The sequence below is a fragment of the Eumetopias jubatus genome, unplaced genomic scaffold, assembly GCF_037043125.1.
Source record: "Eumetopias jubatus isolate StellerSeaLion01/CBP00866 unplaced genomic scaffold, mEumJub1_p1.0 scaffold_8, whole genome shotgun sequence".
NCBI classification, from domain to species: Eukaryota; Metazoa; Chordata; class Mammalia; order Carnivora; family Otariidae; genus Eumetopias; species Eumetopias jubatus.
The window spans coordinates 117,937,926-117,956,857 of NW_028274814.1; the positions used below are offsets into that span (position 1 = coordinate 117,937,926).

Here is an 18,932-nt window from a genome sequence, read left to right on the forward strand (position 1 = left end):
ATTGCTAATAATATTGTATTAATAAATATGTAATGAAAAGAGACGACATGACAATTTCATTAAAATATTAAAAAAAAAAAAGCCCCCAGGAGCGTCATTTCTTTCTGGACCGGGTTCTTTCTTCCTTCGCCCTCCAGGGGCCGCTGTGTTTTCCTGAAAGCGCGAAGGACACCTGGTTGCCGTGAGACCGTCGCCAGGCAACCGCGTGTACACACACTTCTAGCCGGCTGCGGTCTCGTCAATATGGCGGCACCAGGCACCTCCTCGACCTCTCCCCTCAACCTGTCTCCCACATCCCTGTCCCCGCCAGGACCGCCGCCGACCCCGCCCCCGACCTCGAACGCACTCTCGAAGTCGCCCGTGGAGTCGAAGGAGAGCTCCCCGAGCCCAGTGCCTCACTCTGCCTGCCTCGAGAACTCATTGCCCCTCGCCGTGTTTTATGGGCCTCTGGACGCTAAAAACCCACTCCTGGCCTCCTGCGAGAGGGAAATTCGGGATTTACTAGGCTTTATGAAGAGAAAGAAGGCGTTAGCGATAACGGAGGAACAGAAGCATGAATTCCACCGGCTTTGGTAAGCAGAGGCAGGGCGCTGGGGAGGGCGCCGGCCGGAGAAGGGCAACTCCTGGGGCCTGAGGAGATGCCCTTGAGGATGCCCACGGTAATGCCAGAGCTGGGTGAGCGTTGCGGACCTGGAGGGAAAAACAAAGTTTAAGAAGTGGAGACTCATCGCTATTACAGTCCTTAATTCCTGGTAAATGTTATACCTTGGCTTCCTGCTCGGGTCAAAATAAAAATCAACACAGAAGTGTTTCATAACACACCATTCCTTCTGAATGTTCCCCAGTCGCTAAGCTACTCCATGCCAATAAATTTTTGACTCACTCAGGGACTCAGGGGTTTCACAACTTTCCATGTTGTGGGTAGAATTTTGTGTATGAGGAAAAAGAAATAACTTTGAGGTAGCTTAGGTTCTTGAAAAAGTTAGTTCTTGATGCCACGAAGTATGTGATTCTGTGAACATGTGCACTTTAATTCCCTTTTATACTTTAATTCCTTTTTATATTGTTGTTAGGGTCACAGTGATTTTTTACTGGTTTTGTACTCATTTTGCATATACGTTTGCCTTTTTGGGAGTTCTATCCCTATGTTACTACGGAGCGACAGGCTTCCTATTTTTAAGGTTCTTTCCTGATTATGTTACCATCTTTCTTTCCCAGTCAAAATACCTTGCAAACCGAGCAATTACAAATGTAGACAAATGTCAAAGAATACCAGAATAGTGAATAATCTCAACTTTTATTTTTCATTCATGCATTTAATATGAAGAAATAGTTTTAACTTGCATTTGTTATTCATTAATGCATTTAACTATTTATTGAACATCTACTATATATCAGGTACCATTCTAGGAACTAGGAAAACACCAAATTAACAAAAGATAGAACAATTTGTACCCTCATGGAGCATATACTTTTTGTTACTACAGACAGCTACTAAACAAGTCAAGAAATCATTTTACAGAGAAAGAAGTGCTAGGGAGAAAATTAGAGCAGAGTGTGGGGATAGAAGATACGGTATGGTGTTGAAATTTAAAATGGGGGTGTCTGGGAGCATGGTCAGATTAAGTCGGGAAAAGTAGCCTTTGAGAAAGATGAGAAAGAAATATAATAGCAAGTGATGAAGACTTCTGTAGGAAGAGTTGGCCGCGAGGGAGAATGGCAAGTGTGAGGTTCCCGGGATGGGATTGAGACTGTGGGAAGAACAGGTTTCTGGTAGGAGAGAGGCAGATCAAGAGTTTAGTTTTCTTTTTGTGAAATATATATGTTTTATTTTTAAGTAATCTCTACACCCAATGTGGGGATCGAACCCACAATCCCGAGATCAAGAGTCAAATGCTCCACCCACTGAACCAGCCAGGCATCCCAAGAATTTAGTTTTAGACATACGAAGACTGAAATGTAATTCAACATCCAAGCAGAGCTATTACAAAGGTAGTTGGTCATTTGAGTCTGGAGGTCAAAAGAGATATGCATTTGGGGTTCATCAGTATATTATTGATATTTATTTATTTATTTTTAATTTATTTGACAGAGAGAGACACAGCAAGAGAGGGAACACAAGCATGGGGAGCGGGAGAGGGAGAAGCTTCCCGCGGAGCGGGGAGCCTGGTGCGGGGCTCAATCCCAGGACCCTGGGATCATGACCTGAGCTGAAGGCAGACGCTTAACGACTGAGCCACCCAGATGCCCCCATATTATTGATATTTAAATCATGACACTTGACTTAATAGCTAAGGGAGTGAGTGTAGATGGAGAAACATTGACAAGTAGAGTTGATAAGAAAGTGGCAGAGCCTAAGAAGGAGTGGCCAGGGTGGTAGGATGAAAACCAGTAAGTGTAAGTGTGTGGTGTGCTGGAAGTCAGGTAGAGAAACCGTTTCAAAGTAGGAAGGAATGATCTATTAACAGTGGCAAATCCTGCTGATGGGCCAAGTGAGATGAGAACCAAGAATTGACCAAGGAAAGTGCATTACTAAGCTATATATATTTATATTTAAAACATTTCTGCACTTGTGCCTTAGATAGCACTTTATCTTCCCATTTCCACGACCAGCGCTGTAGTTCAAACCACCAGGCTGTGCTTTTCCCCACAGCCTCTGGAGTCTCAAATCTATCCTTCACTTTAGCAGTAAGGGTAACCTTTATAAATCAACCACCCACTCTCCTATCTCAAGACTTTCTATCGCCTCCCATTGCTGTTAGAATAAATTTAAGACTCCTTCTGTGCTCCAGGGTCTGAGCATCTGGCCCTGCTTGCCTCTTCCATCTCAGCCCATCCCTCACTTCTCTCTCAGGACTTTCCAGGGAGACAGATCCTATTTTTTTCATCCCAGGGCCTTTATATTTGCTGCCACCTTTGTCTGAAATGTTGTATCCTCAGCTTTTCAAATAGCTGGCTCCTTCTTTTCTTTCAGGTCTTAGCTCAGTTCTTACCACTGTAGTGTGGCCTTTCCTATTTAAATGCAGGTTCAGCCACCCATTTATATTTTTTATTTACTTGTTTTCTTGTGTATGATCTGTTCCCCCCATTAGAGTGGAAGTCCCTGCTGACTTTGGATAACGTGTCTCTTTTTCATTTTTCTATCTCTAGCAACTAGCCTGGTGGTTGGGATAGAGCGAAATTTCTTCCTTCCTTTCTTTTTTTGAAGATTCTTATTTCTTTATTTGAGAGAGGGAGAGCATGAGCGGGGGTGGGGGGAGGAGGAGGCAGAGAGAGAGAGGGAGAAGCAGACTCCCTGCTGAGCAGGGCCCCGATGTGGGGCTCGATCCCAGGATCCTGAGATCATGACCTGAGCCGAAGGCAGCCGCTTAACTGACTGAGCCACCCAGGTGCCCCAGGGCAAACTTTCATTGAGTATTTGGTATTGAAAGAATTCAAGGATTATTATCCTTGTATTTTCAATAATTGTTAATGTTATATATGGGAAAGTAGACCTGGGCCAGTTTGTAAGTAGAGTATCTGTTTCTTTTTTTTTTTTTTTTTAAAGATTTTATTTATTTATTTGACAGAGAGACACAGCAAGAGAGGGAACACAAGGAGGGGGAGTGGGAGAGGGAGGGAGAAGCAGGCTTCCCGTGGAGCAGGGAGCCCGATGTGGGGCTCAATCCCAGTACACCGGGATTACGACCTGAGCCGAAGGCAGACGCTTAACGACTGAGCCACTCAGGTGCCCCATCTGTTTCATCTTTAAAGAGACTATAAGAGAATCACAAACTTTAACGATTGACACGGACCTTAGCAATCTAACCTCTCACACAATTTAGGTATTTATTTATTTACACAACAACTTTTATTGAATGCCTACTTTGTGCCCAGCATTGCACTAACCATAGGTTATATAGTGGTGAACAAAATAGATAGGGAATCTGTGCTCATGGAGTTTATAGTCTAGAGAGAGAGAGAGAGATAAACTTTCAATGAGTCATTAAGTCAATATACAAACAACAGGTGCTATGAAGGAAGAAGCTACTGAGCACTTACATATGCCAGGCATTGTACTAGGGGTTGGGGATCCACCAGTGAATCAGACAAAGAGCCCTGCCTTCTTGGTGCTTGTATTCTAGAGGAGAAGGTAGGCATTAAACATATTAAATAAATTCATTTTATGGTAACCTAGAAAATGACAAATGTTAGGGAGAAAACTAAAGAGAGGAAGGGTTATGGAGTGGGAGATAGGAGATTGCAATTTTCAGTAATGTGGTCAGAATAGGTGACACTTGAGCAGCGGCTTAAAGAGAACATAGCACGTACCTACTTTCAAGCTAATGGCGAGAGAGGTGACATTAAGCTGAGATTAGAAGGATACCAGGCAAGGAGAAAGGATAAACAGAGGGAACAAGCATCTGAGAAGATCTTGGCAGGAAAGAGCTAGAGACTTGGGAGGAATGTACAGAAGCCCATTAAGCATGGCTTAGTGAGTGTGGGTGCAGTGGTATGAGGTGAGATTAGAGACATAGGTAGGGCTCTGGAAGGTTTTAGAGGCCTTTTATACAGTTTGCCTTTATTCCAAAAGCAGTGGGAAAGCATTGGGTAGTTTTGGGCAAGGGATTAACCTTATTTAATATTATATATACATATTTATATAATCTAGTCCAAATGGAGTAAGAATGACAATGTGGTGGCCAGTTAAGAATATAGGAGGTAGGATTTGCTTTTATAACGTATTTGAGAGGTGGTTATTTTTTAAAATCAAAAATTTTTTTTGTAACTATAGGAATTGACATAAGCATAAAAATTCACAGGATCTAAAATATAGAGTTTGATCATATTGGCAATGTTATTAAATTTGGAATATGATAGATTTTTTAAAGGTATGCTTTTGTTATAACCGCATGAGATTTAGATATTGTTTATATAGTTACGATTTTCTATTTTAGAGAATTCTAACTATGCAGCAGCAGCTATAATAAGTCAGCAATCCAAAGGGTATTAATGTTTTCTTAAATGATGCACATTATATAGTGTATGTTATATTTTCCTTGTTTAATCGTTATGTAAGTCATTTCCAGTGAGCAGTATTAACTTGAACTTGAAGTTCACTTAAAAAAAATTTATCTCATTATATAACCTTGATTGATTTAACAAAGCTGGTATTTTTCTTTTATGAGTAATAAACATAGTCATCATTATCTCATCTTTAAGGTTTGAAAGAATTAAGTCTTTTGTCTACATAATTTAAGAATTCTAGCAAGACTTGCTGACTTTTTGGGATTCACTATATTCTAATACTGTGACATTTCATGAAAGCAGCAAATGAGAGTGAAAAGGTTAAAAACAAAACAAAACAAAAAAACCTAAACCAAAAACCTCTTCCTTTTAAAATTTCTATGGTTGTATTTCCCACACAATTTTTTGGGCATGGTTATTTACTACTTGGTACATGTATATATTTTCGTATCCTAAAATATTACTCATCAGTCAAAGAAGGCAAGAATATCCTGTCCCCTACCCCTCCCTTGTAACTAAATATCATTTAATTGTTTGAACGAATTAAAAAAATTATTTGAATGAATCAATCAACATGTTTCTGTTGCTGCTGTTCTGATAATATCCCAACATATACATCATAAGTATTAGAGCCATCTTCAGTCCCTAAGTTTACATTCCTACCTGTATTAGTCAATTTGGGCTATTAGTTACTAATTAGTAATTATAAATTAGTCAATTTGGGCTGCCATAACAAAACACCATAGTCTGGGTGGCTTAAACAACAGAAATTTATTTTCTCACAGTTCTGGAGACTAGAAGTCCCAGATCAAGGTCTTGCAGGGTCAGTTTCTGGTGAAAGCACTCTTCCTGGCTTGTAGAAGACCACTTGGTCTTCACATAGCCTTGCTTCTGAGCAAGTACAAAGAAAGAGAGAGAGAAAGAAAGTTCTCTGCTGTTCTTCTTAGATGGGCATTAATGCCATCAGACCAGGGCCCCACCCTTATGACCTCATTTAACCTTAATTATTTCCTTAGAGTACCCTTTTCCAAATACAGCCACACTGTGGATTAGGACTTCAACAGAAGAATTTCAAGGGGACACACTCATTCAGTACATAACACTGTCCTCATCTAGAAATTTATGAAATGGGCTTGGACAACTGTTAAGGGAAATTTGGAGTTATAATTTCTGAGAGAGAGGGAAGGAGTAAATGTTAACTAAATGAATGAACAAAATAAGCAGTGATCTGCTACCCTTTGAAACTAATTAGAAACCATGTTGAGAATACTGTATGTTTTATTTTTGTTTACTTGGTGGAAAGAAACAGAACCCTAGTGGACTGGCTGGATATTGAAATCCCTGAACTCTTTACAGAAAAAATAAAACAAGAACAAGGAATTTTTTTCCTAGTCATTTATGTATTCATTCATTCTTTCAACAAATAATTATTGAGAACATGTATATACTAGATATTCACTACTCTTGAGGCTGGGCAATGAATAACATAGTCCAAGTCCTTGCCTTCAGATAGTTTACATTCCAGAGGACAGGCAGGCCCAGTAATACACTAGTTAAGATCATGGATGCACTGAGCCTCCATGTCATCAACTATACACCTGGGATATTGATACTACCTATCTCAGGGTTGTTGTGGAAATGAAATGAAAACAAAAATGCATGTGGTGTAAGACCCAGAATAGCCAACGCAATATTGGAGGAGAACAAATTTGGAAGACTGACTTCAAGACTTCCTCTAAAGCTACAGTAATCAAGACAGTGTGGTATCAGTGAAAGAATGAGCAAATACATCATTGGGACTGAACAGAGTGCCCAGAAATAGACCCACATCGATGTAATCAACTCATCTTTGACAAAGGAGGAAAGGCAATACAATGGAGCAAAGATAGTCTTCTTAAGAAATGGTGCTGGGACAACTCGACATCCACGTGCAAAACATTAATCTCAGCACAGACCTTACACCCTTCACAAAAATTAACTCAAAATGGATTGCAAACCTAAATGTAAAATTCTATGGAACTCCTAAAAGATAACATAGATGACTTTGGGTTTGACAGTGACTTTTTCGATATGACACCAAAGCCACAGTCCAGGAGAAAAGAATTGATGAGCCAGACTTCATTAAAATTAAAAGTCTCTGCTTTGTGAAAGACACCATCAAGAAAATGAAAAGACAAGCCACAGACTGGGAGAAAATATTTGCCAAAGACATATCTGATAAAGGACCGTTACCCAAAATATACAAAGAACTCTTTCAACAGTAAGAAAACAAACAACCTGATTTTAAAAAGTGGGTCAAAGACTTTAAAAGACATCTCATCAAAGAAGATAATACAAGTGGCAAATAAACATGAAAAGATGCTCCCCAACATATATCATTAGGGAGATGAAAATTAAAACAATGAGATACCATTACACACCTATTGGAATGGCCCAAATCCAGAGCACTGACATCACCAAATGAAGGGAGGATGTGGAGCAACAGGGAGTCCTCATTCATTGCTGGTGGGATGCAAACTGGTACAACCACTTTGGAAGACAGTTTGGTGGTTTCTTACAAAACTAAGCATACTCTTTTTTTTTTTTTTTAAGAGTTTTATTTTTTTAAAAAGATTTTATTTATTTATTTGTCAGAGAGAGAGAGAGAGAGAGAGAGTGCACAGGCAGGGCGAGCAGCAGGCAGAGGGAGAAGCAGGCTCCCCGCTGAGTAGGGAGCCTCGATATGGGCCTCAATCTCAGGACCCCGGGATCATGACCTGAGCTGAAGGCAGATGCTTAATTGACTGAGCCACCTAGGCCTCCCAACTAAGCATACTCTTACCATACAATCCAGTAATCATACTTTTTGGTATTTACCCAAAGGAGTGGAAAACTTATGTCCATACAAAAATCTGCACATGGATGTTGATAGCGGCTTTACTCCAGTTGCCACAACTTGAAAGCAAACAAGATATCCTTCACTAAGTGAAGGGATAAATAAAATGTGGTATATGTAGGCAAGGGAATATTATTAAGCATTAAAAGGAAAGGAGCTGTCAAGCCATGAAAAAACACGGAGAAATGTTAAATGCATATTACTAAGTGAAAGAAGCCAGTCTGAAAAGGCTACATACCGTATGTTCCAACTACATGGCATTTTGAAAAAGGCAAAAACTATGGGGATAATAAAAAGATCAGTGGTTGCCTGGGGTTAAGGGAGAGAGGGATACATAGGCAGAGCACAGATTTTTAGGGCAGTGAAACTACTCTGTGTGATAGCATAATGATGGGTTCCCATCATTATACATTTTTCCAGACCCATAGGATGTATAACATTAAGAGTAAACCCTAAAATAAACTGTAGATACTGGGTGATGATGATGTGTCAATGTAGGTTCATGAGTTGTAACAAATATACCACTCCGGTGGGGGATGTTGATAAGGGGGTGGGGGAAAGGCTGTGCATTTGTGTGGGGCATGCAGTATATGGGGAATCTCCATACCTTTTGCTCAACTTTTCTGTGAACCTAAAACTACTTTAAAAAGTAAAATCTGTTTTAAAAAATGAATATAAGGAAATTTGATCAGGGGCGCCTGGGTAGCTTAATCAGTTGAGCGTCTGCCTTCGGCTCAGGTCATGATCCCTGGGTCCTGAGATCGAGCAGGGCTCCCTGCTCAGGGCGGGGAGTTTGCTTTTCCCTCTCCCTCTGCCCCTCCTCCTGCTTGTGCTCTCTTGCTCACTCTCTCTCTCAAATGAATAAATAAAATCTTTAAAAAAAAAAGCTTCGATCAGTGTTTGGCATAAAGGAAGCAATAATTTTAATAATATTTAGTAGTAATTAGACGTTGACAGTAAGGCACATTGGAAAGAGCACAAAATAAGTTTTTAAGGATTGTTTGCTAATTAATTGAGGCTTCTTGCTGACTTTGAAGATATAATTTTATTTTATGATTTTTACAGTGCCACCTCTTTGTTTAATATCTGGACCAAATATGCCCCCCGGCTGCCAGCTGCCTATTACAATGAAAAGCTTCTGAAGGTTGGCGATAGCCTTTGTGAAATGAAAGTAAGTGCCTCTGGAGTAAAAAGGGCCTACATGAAGCTGACTTGGCTAATTATTATTATTTGGTTTGATACCATTCCTATTTTACATGATTTGATTTTTTTCTTAGAAAAATATGAATGAATGCTACAAATTTTAATGAGGCACAATAACCAAAAAAGTGGTTTTTAATTTTGTAGTTGAGATTCTCTAGAGGTGAGAGATTCCTGAACGGAAAGACAACTTGCTGGGGTTGGGCAGGCTCACAGCCCCTAGTTAACAGAGGGTGTGGTAGGTGCCCAACAGGAAATGCTGAGTCATCATGTTCCTACCTCATACAAAGGAGCCCAGACACCACTTCCTGTTGTTTTTCACATGGCTGACCTTGCCCAGTGACAACTTTCATGGGTTCCTGGCCTTGCTGCTATGTTGTCTGGTTCCCAGTGCCCTGTTTTAATGACTTTCAACTCCTTAATGTTTTGCCATATGTAATTATAGCAGCCATTCCTTACATGCCCTGTTTCTTGCTTAATATTGTAGTCCAAACTGAGCTTGTGCCCGATTTCTAGTTCCTATTAGTGCCCAGGTCTTGGATTGCTGTGGACTTTACTTGGTTCAGTAAGACCACACCATAGCTGGGTTTTTGGTTAACAGTAATGTAAGTTTTTCCCTTAAGCTCTGGCATAGGCCCAAATTATTCCGAGTTAAATATGAATGTTTGACACATCTAGAATCCTTGGACTGAAAGTTTTTTTTATCCAAAGGGTTTTTAGGCCATTTTCAATGTTTTCTTGATCTTCAGTTTTTCAGCTTCATTTTCCTCCTCCATTTCTATTTTCTGGACTTGAATTTATTTTTCTTTTATTTTCTTGGGGGGGGTGGTTTGAGGGGGAAATCTACCAAATGGAGGATGAGATGTGGAGGAAATTTCAAATGAGGATGATCTATTGTCTGTTGCCAAAATTAGAGCATCAGCTTAGCTTCATGTAATTGGACCGTAGTTCTTAGAAACCTAAAAATAAAGAAAAACTATAGAAAAAAAAATTTCTCTATAGGAAAACTACAGAAAACAAAAAAACTGATGGACAAGATCCAACTTGTGAGCTATATTCATGTGAAGTGGAATAACTGTTTTGACAAGCATTAGAAGAGTGTCCCCTGTTTTTATGTTTCTCCTCAATATAAGAGGCTGGTGATACACAGCACAGTTTGGTGTTGTTTGTGGAGTATTCAGGTGGGTAGAGCAGATATTGGTGGAGGGAGGAGGGAAGAGCATGTTAGAAGTTGATAAAGCAAGTTCAAGCTGGGTAGTGGCTAAAGATTTAGAATATTTCAGATAGAAAGGCCCAGATAGGATATTTTAAAAATTTACTTAAAGGAACAAAGAAAACATTTTTAATCTACTTTTCACTGATGAGAAAGTGGGCTGATAAAGGTATTTAGACTCCTGAAAATGAACTTGAGTTGTTCCTTTGGTTCTAGAATCTCTTTAGTTTTATTTAATTCTAGCAAAGATCATTTTGTTGGAATAGTCTTATTTTGAACCTAGATTTGAATTTATCATATGAACCAAGTTAGAAAAGAAAAGATTCAGAATCAACTAGTGAAAAGTAACAAACAAGTCAGTAGAAATAGAAACAAAAGTTTGACTGTGGATGCCTTCCAAGGGCCTAGGTAACCCTATAGGCAGGAGACACCTAGAGTAGTTGCTTTCCCTGGAGACAGTTGTAGGGAGGAAACTGACGAAGGGGTGCAGTTGACTGGAATCCATAGCCCTGCTCACCTCCCCTGCCCTGAAACTCCAGGTCAGCTGTGCCCTGTGCACTGCTGAAATGAGCCCTGATTTTGTAATGGAAACATAAGCATGAATTAGGACTAACAGGAATCCTAACTAACAATAGCTCGGGCTTCTTTTATTTGTCTTGATGCAGCTTCAGAGACTGTTGACAGAGGAGAGAGAGAGAGAGAGAGAGAGCCTTTCCTCTCCTCTCCCTTCCTGCCTTCTTTCTTCTTTCTCTTTCTCCCTCCTTCCTCCTTTTCTCCCTCCTTTTCTCTTCTCCCTCCCTGCCTCCCACCCTTCCTCCCTCCCCTACCCCGCCTTTCTTTCTTTTTTGGAACATAGAGGAGGTATCAGAGAAGCAAGGCTAGTTATGCAACTCATCTGCCTCTCTGAGTAGGTGGATTACCATGACATGGTGATGATGAATTTTTTGGATTTTGACTATATATAGGTATTACCACACACACCCTGGTGAATATTCTCATTATTATGTCATCATTATTCACACCCTGGTGAATATTCTCATCTTTGAGATTGTGATGGTCTCATCTCACAGTAGGCTTGTTGGGAGGAGAATTAATGCAGTAATGCACACGAAGTGCCCAGTGCGGTGTCTGTCACACAATATGTGTTCAGAAATGCTAGTGGTAATGGTAGTAATAATGTAATGGTGGTAGTAAAAGAGTGTTACAGTAATAATCAACATTGATACTATTAAGAATAATTTGATTATTACTGGATTTTAATAATGATAAGCAAAATGATACTTTGAAACTTTCATCAAGTCCTTTTTTTATTTCAGGAATATAAATTGGCGCTTTTACAGTGCTATGGAAGGTATCTTCAGCAGTTCACTATCAACTTTGATGAGGATAAAGCAGACGTGAATCAGTTCAAAACTGCCTTTTTCCCAAAAGGCTTTGGAGACAAAACTGCAGCACATACAGTAAGATGAAAGCAGTAGCTATTTTAGCTACAATTTATGATTAGCCATGCAATGTATTCTTTAGTTGACAGCTTCTAAATGTCTTTCATTTGCTTAGCATGGCATTTGCTTGTGCGCTATAAGTTGCTTAATAAATGTTTTCAGTGATGGATAAGAAAGTGCACTTATTAAACTTTGTAAAGATGTTTTGGAGATTGTGTCACAATAATCACTCATTCTTCCAGCAGACGGTTATTATTATTATAGTAACTAATATTTGTAGAGTGCTTTTAGTTTACAAAGTGCTTTGGAAAACATATTTGATCCTCAATAACTTTATGAATTAGAAACTATTGTTACCCTTACTTTACAAAAGAGAGAAAGAAAGCTAACGGCACAGGTGATCAAACATAGATCTTTTTTTTTTTAAAGATTTTATTTATTTGACAGAGAGAGACACAGCGAGAGAGGGAACACAAGCAGGGGGAGTGGGAAAGGGAGAAGCAGGCTTCCCGCAGAGAGCCTGATGCAGGGCTCGATCCCAGGACTCCAGGATCACGACCTGAGCCGAAGGCAGATGCTTAACAACTGAGCCACCCAGGCGCCCAAACATAGATCTTTTAATACAAAAAATGTGATGCTTTATTTCTAATATACCAGTGTTATTTTTATGTTAATTGCTACCATTGATTCACCGGACGAGGTGCTATACTCTTCTGTATGCATTATATGAATTTTCTTCTTGTAGCTTGATTACAGTCCTAGAAAGTGGGTACTGTAATGCCTCTTTTACAGATGAGGAAACAGAGACTAAGAAATAAAGCAATGGGGGCACCTGGGTGGCTCAGTTGTTAAGTGTCTGCCTTCGGCTCAGGTCATGGTCCCAGGGTCCTGGGATCGAGCCCCACATCGGGCTCCCTGCTCTGCGGGAAGCCTGCTTCTCCCTCTCCCACTCCCCCTGCTTGTGTTCCTGCTCTCGCTGTGTCTCTCTCTGTCAAATAAATAAATAAAATCTTTAAAAAAAAAAAAAGAAAAAAAAGAAAGCAATGGGCAGAGTTGGTGTTTGAACCTGAATCAGTCTGATTCCAAAGCTGTGTTATTCCAAACTTGGTGATTATTCAAGGCTTTGGAAACAACATACAGTTTACTAGCAGAAAATCACAAGGCATGTTTGGGGCACATTAAGCAGTTCAATTTGGCTGTACCATAAGTACGTGAATAAGAATACCAGGTAATATAAATTGGCATCCCACTGGGAAGAGTACTGAACGAAAAGCTTAGGAGTTTAGACTTTTAAGTCCCCTCCTGTGCCACCCTGGTCCGCGGCCCTATCTTTTTTTCTTGTACTGTTGTGTGATTCTGCTTCCACCCAGCCTCTCTGGCTTAGTACCAGTGCACTGGTGAGCTCCTTCTAGAAAGCTCGTATCCTAGATAGCTGTGTGGATCATCCATCTCTTCCTTCAGGTCTCTTACACTTCATGCTTTATTTTTCTTTATATTACTTATTATCATCAGATACATATTTATTTGCTTATGTTTTTATTGCCTGTCTTCCCTTCTAGAATATGAACTTCATGAGGACAGGTGCTGCTCTAATCTCTAACCTCTAGCACCTAGAACAGTGAATTGATTCAAAACTGCCTTTTTCCCAAAAGGCGTTGGAGACAAAACTGCAGCACATACAGTAAGATGAAAGCAGTAGCTATTTTAGCTACAATTTATGATTAGCCATGCAATGTGTTCTTTAGTTGACAGCTTCTAAATGTCTTTTATTTGCTTAGCATGGCATTTGCTTGTGTGCTGTAAGTTGCTTAATAAATGTTTTCAGTGATGGATAAGAAAGTGCACTTATTAAACTTTGTAAAGATGTTTTGGAGATTGTGTCACAATAATCATGTAATAGATATAATAGTGTGTAATAGATGGTCAATAAAGCTTTACTAAGTGAATGAATAAATTAAGTGATATAGTCAGAATTATTAATCTAGAAGCACTACACTGAATAGATTAGAAGGACAAAGACTAGAGGCAGATGGTAAAGCAATGAAGCCAATGTAAGGGTATGGCAGCAGGACTGCTGTGAAGGGCATGCAAAGCTATGAAGAATTTGGTTTTTTACACGCTAAGTTTGAGGTTCTGGCACACTGTGTTTCTCAATAAATATCTATAAAATAAGCAAGTAAGAGAATGAATGGATTGAAAATGTAGTCCCGTAGGAACTGGACAATGAAGACCTTAGAGGTCTTGAGAAGTTTTGTTAGAGAAATAGATTTTGGAGTTAAATGCATAAAAATCATAGATGAAGCAGTAATGTAGAATTTACTGTCAAAATATTTGTATGCAAAGATACTCATGTTATTTCATGATCCCCCTTGTATGGACTGTAGGGAGGCATTGTGGCAGAGTTGGTAAGAATCTGGTCTCTAGAGCCAGCCTGCCTGGGTGCAAAGAGCTGCTGCACCACTTCCTCATGATGGGACCCCGGAGAAGTTATGTAATTTCTTTGTGTCTCAGTTTCCTCATCTGTAAAGAATGAATGATAAGACTTACCTCAAAGGATTGTTTTAGGATTGCTGAGATAATAAAAGACTTAGAATAGGGCCGGACACTAAAAAAATATGATGCTAGAAATAGTATACGTGTATCCCAGTGGGAAATCTCATGTGGTAGAGGAAGGCCCATTTGTGCTATTGTGTGTGCACTCCCACAGCTTTAGCAGTAGTGATGATTCTCTAGCCAAAATCTCTCTTCTGAGATTTATGTCACGACCATCTCACACTCCACATATCCTAAACTGAACTCATTCCCTTTCCTCTATAATTGGCACCAACTACTCACCTAACTACTCTAGCCCGCTTTCTCTCTCTTACCTCCCACATCTAAATCCCATGGACTCGGGGGGCACCTGGGTCACTCAGTCAGTTAAGTGTCTGCCTTCTGCTCAGGTCATGATCCCCGGGTCCTGGAATCGAGCCCCACATCCCTACTCAGCAGGGAGTCTGATTCTCCCTCTGCCCCTTCCCTGACTCATGCTCTCTCTCTCTCTCTCGCTCACTTTCTCTCTCTCAAATAAATCAATAAAATATTTAAAAAAATTATAAATCCCATTGAATCAGACAAAACTTAAATTTTTCCTTTTGCGGTGTGCCTGCATGGCAAAGTTGGTTGGGCATCTGACTCTTGGCTTCAGCTGGGGTTATGGTCGCCAGTCCTGGGATTGAGCTCCACGTCAGGCTCTGCACTCAGTGTGGGGTCTGCTTAGGATTCTTCCTCTCCCTCTGCCCCTCCCCCACCCCGTTTTTTTTTTTTTAAAGATTTTATTTAAGAGAGAGAGAAGGAGAGATAGTGAGAGAGTACAAGCCAGGAGGAGAGGGAAAAGCAGGCTCCCTGCTGAACAAGGAGCCTGACGTGGGGCTTGATCCCAGGGCCCTGGGATCATGACCTGAGCTGAAGGCAGACGCGTAATGACTGAGCCACCCAGGTGCCCCTTGAGCATGCACACATGTGCTCATGTTTTCTCTTGCTCTCTCAAATAAATAAATCTTAAAAAAAAAAAAAAAAACGTTTCTTCCTCTTCATCCCTGATTCCAGCACCCATTTCAGGACCCTGGTATCTCTGGACTACCTCAAAGGCCTTTGATCTCTCCTAGTTTCCCTCCTTGTAGCTTTGTGCCCATCCTCTGCTTTTCATCTTCCACACTTTTGTCAGAATTAACTTCTAAACTTCTGAATTATAAATCAAATCATTTTATTCCACTGCCCTTTGACTTTCTCCTTTGGCTAAAGTCCATAGTCCTTGGAATGATATGGAATGCACTCCATGTTCTGACTATGTACCACCTTAATAGCCTAATCTCTCTCTCTCTTTTTAAAGATTTTATTTTTAAGTAATCTCTACAGCAACGTGGGGCTCAAACTCGATGGCCCTGAGATTAAGAGTGGCATGCTCCACCAGCTGAGCCAGCTGGGAGCCTCAAAGCTGATTTTTTGTAGTAATATCTACACCTAACATGGGGCGGGAACTCATGACTCCAAGATCAATAGTTGAATGCTCTTCCAACTGAGCCAGCCAGGCACCCCTAATCTCTCTATTTTAAGCCTTTTTATCCAAACTTATAAAGGACTTTCAGTTCAGTGACCACAGCAACCACTTTAAGCATTCCTAACATTGCCTGTGCCTGGAATGCTTTTCCTTCTGTCCAAGAGCAGGGACCACATCTTCTTCATCCTTGAGTTCCTATTGCTTAGCAGAGTGTGACAAATAGAGGTGCACAACAAACATTTACTGAGTGGATTATGTAAATGGTAATAATTGCATCCAGATTAAGAAGTTAAAATACTACGAGGAGGGTTTACAAAATGTGATTCAGTTCTATATTGTTGGAAATAGAATTTGTGCCTTTTTTGGCTTTTGAAATTTTTATGACTAAGGACAAGTAAGCCTAACTAAAAGGATGCTTTGAAGAAACCTATTTTACCACATTTCTTTCCCTATGTCCTTGAGGGCTGTTATAACAAAAATCCATAGACTGGACGGTCTAAATAACACTTATTTCTCTCAGTTCCGGAGGCTGGGAACCACAAGGTTAAGGTACTAGAAGGTTTGGTGTCTGGTGAGGGCCCACTTCCTGGTTTATAGATGGCTCTCCTCTCTCTGTGTCCTAACATGGTAGAAGGCAGTAGGGAGCTCTTTGGGGTTCTCTTTTATGAGGGCACTAATCTCTTTCATGAAAGCTCCACCTTCATGACAATCTCTTCCTAAAGACCTCACATCCAAATACCATCACACTAGGGATTGGGTTTCAATATATACAGTTGGTGGGGGACAAACATTCAGTCTATAGCACTATATAATCTATTTAAGCAGAATCATTTTTATTTTATTTTTTCACATTTTAAGAAATGCTTTTCTAGGTTGCATGAACCTTATTTATATTCTTATTTATATTTTCCCTATGTTTCAGTTTCACGCTTTAAGTGGCAAAAATATTTGCAACTATGAGCTGGTCTGTGACAATGATGTGAACCTGAAGAATAAAGACTCTGTGAGCCAGTGTCTGCATATTTTGTCCTCCTTAAGACTCATCATGCAGGTGGCTTTGCCACAGGAACACCTTTGCTGGATTATCTTTAATGGTACGTGCCAATGTCTTCTATTTCTCATCATGACTTTCAGGAAGTTATTTAAATGCCAAGTTTGATCGTAATTTGATTGATTATCTTGGCTAAATGGGTGATGGGCATTAAGGAGGGCACTTGTGTTGAGCACTGGGTGTTACATGTAAGTGATGAATCACTAAATTCTACTCCTGAAACTAGTATTACGCTGTATGTTAACTAACTAGAATGTAAATAAAAATAAAAAAAACACAAAAAACCAAATTACATATCCAAATTCTAAAAAATTTCTTCAAATATAAATAAATAATTTCTTTTAAAAAACCCCATTCATTTCATAATAGGATGATTATGGGGATTTTGTTTTTGTCTTTTTTATATTTTTGTTTGTCCTCATAAGCAGGAAAAGCATGTCTTTGGGCTTCCTGCTTCAAGGAAGGATCAGAGCCTGTGGGTATAGTCAGTTTCAGGTATGAAGAAGTAGGGGCCATGGTTAATAAGCAAAAATAGGTGGAAAAGGATCAAAGGACTGCTGCCGGTTAGACTGGTTCTAAGCATCATCCATTTATTGGTCCTTTCCTCAAACACTTTGTCCAGTGACTATTGCTTTCTACCTGTCAACCTTCTCCTCCTACTTGCTTTTGAGTGAGGAGCTTTGAAAATGTATGTGTATGTGTGTGTGTATAGTGTATTTATATACATATCTACATTGTATAGATACAAATATACATATATGCATTATATCTGTCTTGTGAAATGAATCATATTTATCAAAATACAGCATCAGCTTTTCTCTTTAAGGAGTTACAACTTAAATTCAATTTAAATTCTTTTTGAAGTTATAGTCACCTACTATATTGATCTCTGGATAATTTCTTAAAAGGAAAATGACAGCGTGTTCTATGTGTGTAAGAGCAGGACAAAATAACTTGAAAGAAAACGTATTGGATTTTCCCTCATCCATGGCAACTGAAAGTACATTTCCTAGCCTTTTCCCTCCTCCTCCTCCCCAAGTAATTTTTTTTGACATTTTGATTGAAATTGGACCTTACATTTGCTGCCTCAGATGAGCCTGATTTTGGAAGAAATTTTCAGTCCAGTGACTATTAAACTTTTTCGCCTGATCATCCTCAAGAAGATCTGTGATTCCCTGAGTAGCCATTGCCGTCCTTCCCCCTGAGTTGCTCACATATCTTGGCAGGGACTGAGCAGGACCAGAGGTTCTGTGCTCAGGAAGCAGTGGTAGGCCTGAGGGTTGGGGCCTGCAGCTGGGCCTTGCTTGAGAGGTGGAATAATTCCCTGTCTGCGGTCTTTTTAAGATCACATGCAAAAAAATCCCAATATTCTAAAAACAAGACAAAACACCAATTTCTGTATCTTCTATATACCTTTATTTGGTGTGTGCTTTTTTATACATATAGTCATGCTCTGGATTTTATTCTGTTTCCTAAATATTTTTTTACTCAATACCATGGTTTTAGAACAGAACGAGGTTCCTATATAAATCTAATTCGTTATTTCTGCCTGTTGAATTGTATTCCAGATATCCATACACCCCTCGAGATGGGCACCTGGTTTGCCCTACCTCTATAATTGCACAAATGATTCTGTGATGAACATTCTTATGCATGTCCTTTTATAATTCTGTGTTAGGGTTTTCTGGGATTTATGTCCAGGAGTAGGATTGCTGGGTTGTGCAAGATGCATATACTTAGTTTTGCTAATTACTGCCCCTGTTTTAATGAAGTCATCTCAAAGTTATCAAGTGCCAGACATTGTTCTAAGTGCTAGGGACACAGGAGTAGACAATAGACAAAAACTCTGTTCTCATGCTTACATAATGCTTCAGGGAGATGATAAACAAACAAAAATTAAGTGGTGTGTCAGATAGCGATGAGTACTACGGAGAAAAATAAAGCTAAGAAGGGGATAGGGAGAGCCGAGGTTGGGCTGGGGCTGAGCTGCTCTTTTAAACAGAATGGTCAGGGAAGGCCTCACTGAGATGACACTTGAGTGAACACCTGACTGAGACATCGGGATATTTCGGGGGAGGGCATTCCGACTGGGGGATTAACAAATG

At 39.9% G+C, this 18,932-nt stretch overlaps 1 protein-coding gene across 4 annotated transcripts in view; it reads left to right on the forward strand.

Annotated features, from left to right (window-relative positions):
- Positions 1-243: 243 nt before the first annotated feature.
- Positions 244-18,932, forward strand: part of CFAP54 (cilia and flagella associated protein 54) — a 296,408-nt gene continuing 277,719 nt past the window's right edge. For all 4 annotated transcript variants that reach the window (XM_088025290.1, XM_088025291.1, XM_028105379.1 and 1 more), the window contains exons 1-4: positions 244-572; positions 8,948-9,053; positions 11,612-11,755; positions 16,699-16,870. In XM_088025290.1, coding sequence (XP_087881416.1) covers positions 244-572; positions 8,948-9,053; positions 11,612-11,755; positions 16,699-16,870 — 751 coding nt within the window. The remainder of the gene's footprint in view (positions 573-8,947; positions 9,054-11,611; positions 11,756-16,698; positions 16,871-18,932) is intronic.